General features: G+C 45.8%; 1 protein-coding gene across 1 annotated transcript; it reads left to right on the plus strand.

The window, feature by feature from the left end:
• Positions 1-2771: 2771 nt before the first annotated feature.
• Positions 2772-7021, plus strand: LOC118076158 (butyrophilin subfamily 1 member A1-like). Its single transcript, XM_035098772.3, has 4 exons — positions 2772-2901; positions 4412-4513; positions 5746-5841; positions 6253-7021. Exons 1-4 carry the CDS (start codon positions 2817-2819, stop codon positions 6774-6776), a joined length of 807 nt encoding a protein of 268 aa, XP_034954663.3. The 5' UTR covers positions 2772-2816; the 3' UTR covers positions 6777-7021.
• Positions 7022-9428: the final 2407 nt, after the last annotated feature.

A 9428-nucleotide genomic window follows, 5' to 3' on the forward strand; every position in this document is an offset into this window, starting at 1 on the left:
CATCATACTGAATTACATATTTCGGGTTTACCGCCACCAACTGAGGTCAATGAGTTAAATGGCTTTTACTTAAAGATGCACACTGTGTTAAGATCCGCACTGCCATCTGCAAGAAATACATTACAGTCGTACCTCGGTTTACAAACACAGTTGGTTCCGGAAGTCTGTACTTAACCTGAAGCGTACTTAACCTGAAGCGAACTTTCCCATTGAAAGTAATGGAAAGTGGATTAAACCGTTCCAGACAGGTCCGCAGAGTACTTAAACTGAAAATACTCAAACCGAGGCATACTTAAACCGAGGTATGACTGTAAACTGTTTGCATTTTCATCAATAAAATATTTGGAATGCAACTGCCAGGGGCGCAAGATCACCTAGCTACGGCTCTGATCCTACGACTTGTTTTGTGGTTTTGTTATGTTTTGCTTTAAATCATCTTAATAAGAATCAACAACAACAACAACAACAACAACAACAACAACAACAACTTATTCATTTATACTCCGCCCATCTGGATGGCTTCCCCCCCCCTGCCACTCTGGGCGGCTTCCAACAAACATTAAAATACATCAAATATCACAGATTAAAAACTTCCCTAAACAGGGCTGCCTTTAGGTGTTTTCTAAATGTCAGGTAGTTGTTTATCAGGTAGTTGTTCCACAGGGCGGGTGCCACTACCGAGAAGGCCCTCTGCCTGGTTCCCTGTAGCTTTGCTTCTCGCAGTGAGGGAACCGCCAGAAGGCCCTCGGCGCTGGATCGCAGTGTCCGGGCAGAACGATGGGGGTGGAGACGCTCCTTCAGGTATACTGGACCAAGGCCGTTTAGGGCTTTAAAGGTCAGCACCAACACTTTGAATTGTGCTCGGAAACGTACTGGGAGCCAATGTAGGTCTTTCAAGACCGGTGTTATGTGGTTTCGGCGGCCACTCCCAGTCACCAGTCTAGCTGCCGCATTCTGGATTAGTTGTAGTTTCCGGGTCACCTTCAAAGGTGGAGCGCATTGCAAGTGAGAGAGAACCAGAGCATGCACCACTCTGGCGAGACAGTCCGCAGGCAGGTAGGGTCTCAGCCTGTGTACCAGATGGAGCTGATAGACAGCTGCCCTGGACACAGAATTGACCTGCGCCTCCATGGGCAGCTGTGAGTCCAAAATGACTCCCAGGCTGCACACCTGGTCTTTCAGGGGCACAGTTGCCCCGTTTAGGACCAGGGAGTCCTCCACACCTGCCCACCTCCTGTCCCCCACAAACAGTACTTCTGTCCTGTCAGGATTCAATCTCAATCTGTTAGCCGCCATCCATCCTCCAACCGCCTCCAGGCAAACAATTAATTAAATGAATAGATAAATAACACCAAACAAAGGATTAAATGAACAACAGAACTGGAAACCAGAAGCAGCTCAATAAAAATAGCATATGAAAATAACTCAGCCTCTCTATATACCACAAAGGAAAAACCTGGGTGAATTGGGGGGGGGGGATTTCATTTAAACTGCCAAAACAGCAGACACCAACTGAATGCAGAGAAGATGCCACTTTCTCACTGTAGCCAATCAGTTCCCTTCCAGAGAAGGAAACATCCAGAAATGGACCTCTGGTGACATGGCTGCCCAAGCCCTTTTCCTGCCTGAGGAAGAACAAAAATGTCAGCCCTCCTACTCCACAAATAGCAAGTTATTTTGGCACATAAAGCAGAAAATCCCACAAGCGTGTCATTCTGGGAGTGAAAAATTAAACACAATTAAATTAAATTTGAAAATTGATGCAGTTTTATGATACTCAAGTCTGCTGCCTAAGGCAGCTGCCTCACTCTATCTAACGGTAGGGCCAGGCCCTGTTCTCTGGGAAGAGGGATTGATTGTTAAATCATTCTGGGAATAGTAGCTTTGTGGGGGGAATAGGGGTCTCCTAACAACTCTCGGCAACCTTAACAAACTACACATCCATGGTTCCCCTTCATCACTTATACAGCCCAACAAGACAACAACAAAAACTTACCGTCAGCATACAAATCAGTATGGCTAACCTAATCAAAACATCCTCCCTCCCCACTCACACAAGAAACTAAAGATCATCACAGCCAACCACAAATGAGCAATCTCATCCTAAGACGAATCCCAACCTCTCTCACCAACAGAGAAGCACGAACAAACAACAGAGAACCTGCACAAACGACGCTGACTCCGAACCCCTACACATATCAAGAAAAACGGAAACATTGACAATCCACCACACCCAACTCCCCATCCCACCCACCTCTTTCCCCCCTTCCTCATAATGTCTCAACAAGTAAAATTGATGTGTAAAAATGATGCATGAGACACTGCTCTACCTTTGTAACCCACGAAAATCCTTAATAGAAATAATTATATATATATATATATATATATATATATATATATAATCTACACATCCCAGGATTCTTTGGAGGAAACCATGACTGTTTAAAACAGGGTTTCCCAAATGTGGGTCTCCAGCTGGTTTTTTTTTGGATTACAATTCCCACCATCCCTGACCGCTGGTGCTGCTAGCTAGGGACAATGTGAGTTGTAGTCCAAAAACAGTTGGAGACCTATGTTTGGGAAACCCTGGTTTAAACTAATATGACATTCCTTTAAATTTTGTATAACTGAGCAATTTCAGCGAGAAATGTCAGAGGTTGGCTCATCCCGAAAAGAGTTGAATTTAAGAGTTGCATTGCCACTTCCTGTGTGGTTTCTTTCCTGACGTTTATCAGATTTGCAGAGTTCTGAGGAATCATTAGTTCCTTTTCTGGAGGGTGCTGCTCTTTAAGTCAATAAGTCAGATCAAATACTTGATGAACATGGCGAATGAAAAGCAAAGGGCAACTGGACCAGAGAAAGGAGTGTTGCCTGCAATACCGCCTCGTGCTCAGGCCAAAGGTACTGATCAAAATATTCTAAATATTGCTTTTGGTTTTCAACCGATGTAGCTAGCTAGCCCTTTCTTTTAAGTTCCAGAACAAATATTTTGTAAATACATTAACAGAAAAACAAACATAAAGCACAGGGCAAGTACTTGACAGACAAGTGAGAAGTTGAAGGTCAAATGAGGAGGAGAAGGGTTATGGCTGTTGTTTATTTTCAGCTGAGGTGAGCATAGAGCAAGTTACTTGTCCCAGATGTATAGCAGGGTCAGAAAACTTTTTCAGCATGGGGCCGGTCCATTGTCCCTCAGACCTTGTGGGGGGCGGCAGGACTATATGTTTTTTGGGGAGGGGGGAGAACGAATCCCTATGCCCCACAAATAACCCAGAGATGCATTTTAAATAAAATGACACATTCTACTCATGTAAAAACATACTAATTCCTGGACCATCCGCGGGCAGGATTTAGAAGGCGATTGGGCCGGATCCAGCCCCGGGCCTTAATTTGCCTACCTGTGAGCTATAGTCTTGAATACAGATTCTTATTTCAGTGTACAGCATATAAATGGAGAACCTGTTGATGATAAGTAAGTCCAAGCACAAATTCAAAACTTTGTTTTCAGACATAATCTTTAGTTAAACGATTTCCTTTCCAAGATATATGCAGCTTCTAATAACAAAAATGGAGAAAAGTGAATTCCCGAAGAGAAGAGTAATGCTTGTAATTTTGTGTCCCTTTCCCTCAGAGAAAATTTCCACTGAAAGCTCCCATGGATGAATGTGCTGGATTATTACTGAATGTATTTTAAATATGGTGTGTGTGTGTGTGTGTGTGTGTGTGTGTGTGTGATTTATATAATAATAGCAATATCTGAGTCTATGAAGCGCAGAGGTTAGGAGCCTCTGACTGGGGCTTCTCAGACTCAGATTGTGGGCTTCCCTTCCCTAGAATATTAGGTTCTTCTCTTTGCCTGTGCCCAGACGGAGGGTGAAAATGCTTGTATTTGTGTGTACGTTTTGTGATACTGCTTGATGACTTCAGGGCTGGACCTACCATTAGGGAAAGGCAGGGACGTAGCGAGGTGCCGCGACACCCGGAGCGGCAAATTGCCATGTACCTGGGGGGGGGGCGCATGCGTCATTATGTGGCGGGGTATCGCCGCGCCCCCGCGCCTCCAAAGCCGCAGGCCTCCAGATACAAACTCTGCTTTCTACCTGCCCCCATTGCCCTCCCATTGCGACGCCCCTGGGGAAACGGAGTCAGTAGCCTCAGGCAACACATGCAGAGGGGAAGGAAAGTTTGTAAATCACCTTGAGACGCACATGAAAGGGGATTCACAAATATATTATTTATTACTATTTTGTAGAAGTAATAAAGGAATGCCGGTGAGATGTTAGAGGGCAGTGTTGCGTGTGTGCCCTGCGCTCTTGAAATGGGTTGTTGCCCCCAGTTGTAGTGGAGAGTGCTAAAGGTTTCATGTACATTTTCTGTATTGTTGAGTTTCACACCATTTGATTCTCCACAGATCCTTCTTCTTCCATTTCCTTCTGGCCTGGAATGGCTTTTGGGGTTTTGCTGGTAGCGAGCGTCGCTCTGAAGTGGTTTGTGATCTTTATGATTCTGTCCGGTAATTGTACAGTTTCATCATGTAGTCTAAAGATTGGAGCCAGGGCTAACACCCAAATGCCAGCCTACTATGTACAAGAAGACTGAAGGCAGCCCTGTTTAGGGAAGTTTTTAATGTTTTTGTTTTGCTTTGGCATGGCTGTTCTCCCCCCCCCTTTTTTTAATTGGAAGTTCAAAAATTACATAACCATGTGTGCACCAAACATCGTGAGACACAAACAAAAAAGAGAAAAAGAGGAACAGAAACAGAACCCGTGTACAGTGATACCTCGGTTTACGAACTTAATCTGTTTCTGAAGTCCGTTCTTAAACCAAATCTGTTTTTAAACCGAGGCACGCTTTCCCTAATGAGGTGTCCCACCGCCGGTGCCCTTCCACCATTCGGCTTCCGTTCGTAGACCGAGGCAAAGTTCGCAAACCGGAACACTACTTCCAGTTTTGCGGAGTTCATAAACCGAATAGTTCGTAAACAGGACTGTTCGTAAACCAAGGTACCACTGTCTAAGGGAAAACAAAGGGGGAGATATTTGATGTTTTATTGTGTTTTTAATATCGGAAGCCGCCCCGAGTTGCTGGGGAGGCCCGACCAGATGGGTGGGGTATAAGTAATAAGTTGTTGTTATTGTTGTTGTTGTTTGTTGTTGTTGTTGTTGTTTCCTAGCTAATCCTTTCCATGTTCCATAAACACCATACATTTACACAGTGCTTTTTTCAGCTGGAACTCACTGGAACTCAGTTCCAGCACCTCTCAGGTAGGCTCCATCGCCCTTATAAGAGAACAAGGGAGGTGTTCAGGTGAGTTCCAGCACCTCTTTTACCTAGGAAAATAGCACTGCATTCACAGCACCCTACATTCAAAGCACAGCCCTCCACCACAAGGAATCCTGGGAATTGTAGTCTGTTGTTTTCCTGCTTGGCAGGGGGTTGGACTGGATGGCCCTTGTGGTCCCTTCCAACTCTATGAATCTATGATTCTATGCTTGGAATTGTATCTCTGTGGGTGGTAAACTATACAGCTCCCAGGGTTCCTTTTTGGGTGTGCGTGTTTTGAATTTGGGTGTGCTTCAGAGTTCTGTTGTGCGCACCACCTTAAATATGAAGACATATTTTGGATGATAGACAGAGCGACATTCTATGCATAGACACCTATGCAGAAGAATAGCTCTCTGCACAACAGCAATGGATGACAACCCTGCTCTAATGCAGAGGGCTTTTTTGTTTGTTTGTTTTTAGCTTCCAAGGTTCCTGCTAAGAAAACAAATCCACATGAGATCCAGAGTTGCCGGCAAAAATGCATCCCTTGCAGATCCGCTAACAACCACGTGACAGGTAACCCCCCAACCTTTTGGTACTTCAGATGCATCCATCAGATCTAAGCACTTTGGCACCAGGTGTAGAACTGAACTCCAGGTGCAGAAGTGACCCGGCTAAGGGCCCCTTCTCATTTAGGGGCATTCAGCAACAAAACTTTTGTAAGTCAAACAGCATCGAAAGCAAAACTACATAGCCAATACTACCATGAGAACAAGTAATCATGAATGTACAATAAAAAAGGAGGTCTGGAGGGGTCCTAACATGCAACAGTTGATCTTCTGCTTATTAAAATAGTCTTTCCAAACGTATTTTCTTCTGCTTGGTCACCATCCTTTTACCCACTGGGGCAAATTAAAGAACCTCATTTTCAATCTTTTGTTTTAGGGACTGAGTTAACAGGTTGTGATCTCTTTTTCCTCTCCACAGCCAATTTGACTCTGGATCCACGCACAGCTCATCCCCAGCTCTACGTATCAGAAAATCTGAAGAGTGTGAAATGGAGAGACATGAAGCAAAGCGCGAACAGTAGTCCTCTGAGACATGACTTGTTGGACAGCGTCCTAAGCCATCAGGGCATCGACTCTGGGAAATATTGCTGGGAAGTGGAAGTGGTGGAAGGAGGCAATTGGTGGGGTGTGGGAATCGTGAGGGAGTCTGCAAACACAAACGGGCAAATTCTCCTTGCACCAGAAGGGGGGTATTGGGGGGTACAACATATTGATGGGCAGTACCAGTCAATTACTGCCAATATTAGGACAAATTTGTCCTTGTGCCATCCCCCGAGTAGGATCCGGGTTTCCCTAGACTATACAGAGGGCCTGGTAGCATTTTTTGACGGCGATACTGGTGCCCATCTCTTTACCTTTCCGAAAGCAAAATTCTCTGGGGAAAAGGTCCATGCCTGGTTCTTGATTGAGGGGTGGAATGGGGAGCTCATGGTCCATCCATGAGAGAGAGGAGCATCTTAATCAAGAGTTACCAGGCTGTGGTCCATGATCTTCATTCAGGTGGTCCATAGTATTTATCTGGATTTGTAGTTGAAGACGGCTGACGGAACACCCACCACATCAAATAGTCCTATTGATTGTAGCTTCTTTCATTTCTTATACTGTACAGGCAGTGACTATTTTGGGCGTGTCCAACAGATGCATGGTTGCCACCGTGTGAGTCCTTTTGGACGCGGAAGAGGGCAGAACGGGGGTGTAATGGGGACAGGGTGGGGGCAGAACAGGGGTGGGGTGTAATGGGATGGGACGCACTTATGCGTGGGGCCCCCGGGAACGGAACCCCCAAGGAAAATGGTCGCTGTTTGTGCTTTGTTTGTTTTTTTAACAATTTGAATTATATGGACTTGCAATTGCTACAACAGGCAGAAAAACTATTAAGTGGCCGGCCGAGACTCTCAGCACTTTTCAAGTGGTCATAGAATGATAGAACTGTAGAGTCCAAACCCCTCCAATGCAGGAATCGCAACTAAAGCACCCATGACAGATGGAGGTTTACAAACCTCCAATGAAGGAGAGTCCGCCACTTTTCAACTGCTCTTACTGTCCATGGGGAATTGAGGGGGGGTTATGAACCACTGTCTTGATGCTTTCAGGGTCTCTCGACCCTGCTTCTCTAGGGCCTCAAATCACTCTCTGGCTCTGTGGACGCTATACCTTTAAATCACATCCAGAACGCGTTGCCTTCAAAGAATTATGGGCACTCTGGTTTCTTAATGTCATGCAAGGAATTGTATCTGTGAGGGGTGACCTACTGTGCCCGGAATTCTCTGATGGAATGAATGTGCTTCAAATGTGCTTTAAAGGTTTAGCAAGGGTCAGCAAACTTTTTCAGCAGGGGGCCTGTCCACTGTCCCTCAGACCTTGTGGGGGGGGGGCAGACTATATTTTGGAAAGAAAGAAAAAATGAACGAATTCCTATGCCCCACAAATAACCCAGAGATGCATTTTAAATAAAAGCACACATTCTACTCATGTAAAAACACCAGAAGGCCCCACAAATAACCCAGAGATGTGTTTTAAATAAAAGCACACATTCTACTCATGTAAAAACACGCTGATTCCCAGACCATCCATGGGCCGGATTGAGAAGGTGTTTGGGCCGCATCTGTCCCACGGGCCTTAGGTTGCCTACCCCTAGTTTAGTGTGTACAGAGCCTGAAGTAAATGGCCTGGAGGCACTGGCGGGAGAAGGGGTTGTGGGGGGAGCACACCTGCCCCCCTCCCGCGCTGGGCGTCACACCCCTCCGCCTGCTCTCCGCCCCCCCCCCCCGGTGCCAGAGCATGAAGCTCCGCCACTGCCTGGAGGGCTCCCATACAGGAACACCCTTCACATCCCTAAACTGACATTACGGTAATTCCTTTACCAGGCAAACCCAAGTGCCACAAAACAGCATGCAAGTTTTCAATTTCCCCAAGAACTCTTTGTAAGATTTGTGATTATTATCTCTGTTGTTTGCAACACTGTCTTGTTTTTAATAGGCACACCTCTCTGAAAATATTTGTGCTTGCAGTCTGTGAATTGATTGTATCTAAATAAAGGGGTGGGGGAGAAGTCTTGGTGTTGGCTGATGTTATGGAGTCTTGTTGTGTGGGAGAAGGAGGCAGACATTCAAATGAGATTCTGTGGAGTTGTCCTGTTGCCCCACGGACTGTTGGTAAGACGAAACACACAATGGCCGGGCTCCCATTTTCCAAAATATAAAATCCAGCTATTATCCACAGCTTTCTTGGTGGGTGGATTATAGAAATAAAGAACGGCCTAAAAGGGAGATTGGATAAATTCATGGATAGCCATAGCTATGTTCTCTCCCCATGTTTATGAATGGCTGGGGATCACCAGGGCAGATCCTGCTTGGGGGTTTGCCATTGTGGGAACAGGATGCTGAAACAGATGGCCTTTGGGCCTGATCCAAACAGGCTCTTCTTATGTTCTTGCCCTGGCAACAGAGTTGGAAGGTACCTCCTAGGGTCATCTAGTCCAACCCCCTGCATTGCAGGAATCTCAGCTAAATCATCCATGACAGATGACCATCCTACCTCTGCTTAAAAGCCTCCGAGGAAGGAGAGTCCGCCACCTCCTGAGGGAGACCGTTCCGCTGTCAAACAGCTCTTCCTCCTGGAAAGTTTCCCCACATGTTTAATCAGAATCTCCTTTCTTATACCTTGAAGCCATTGGTTCGGGTCCTACCCTACAAAGCAGGAGAAAATAATCTTGCTCCATCTTCCATGTGACAGCCCTTGAGATATTTGAAGATGGCTATCCTATCTCCTCTCAGTCTTCTCTTTCCCAGGCTAAACATACCCAGCTCTTTCAAGCGTTCCCCGTAAGGCTTAGTTTCCAGACCCTTCCTTGATCATCTCGGTCACCCTCCTCTGCACACGTTCCAGCTTGTCAACATCCTTCTTAAATTGTGGTGCCCAGAATTGGACACAGTATTCCAGGTGTGATCTGACCCAGGCAGAATAGAGTGGTACTATTACTTCCCTTGATTGGGACACTATACCTCTGTGGACGCAACCTAGAATAAGAATAGCGTTAGCTGCTCTTTTTTTTGGCGGTATCACGCATGACCCAGCACCCACAACAGCAGTTTA

Source organism: Zootoca vivipara, chromosome 2 (genome assembly GCF_965207765.1).
Source record: "Zootoca vivipara chromosome 2, rZooViv2.hap1.1, whole genome shotgun sequence".
Classification (NCBI taxonomy): Eukaryota; Metazoa; Chordata; class Lepidosauria; order Squamata; family Lacertidae; genus Zootoca; species Zootoca vivipara.

What these genes read in the sequence shown, in the direction of transcription:
- LOC118076158 (XM_035098772.3), top strand. Translation starts at nt 2,817, where the DNA reads ATGAACATGGCGAATGAAAAGCAAAGGGCAACTGGACCAGAGAAAGGA. An exon ending in GATCTTTATGATTCTGTCCG is followed by an intron (nt 4,514 to 5,745) that starts GTAATTGTACAG and finishes GTTTGTTTTTAG; the next exon opens with CTTCCAAGGTTCCTGCTAAG. An exon ending in CGCTAACAACCACGTGACAG is followed by an intron (nt 5,842 to 6,252) that starts GTAACCCCCCAA and finishes TCCTCTCCACAG; the next exon opens with CCAATTTGACTCTGGATCCA.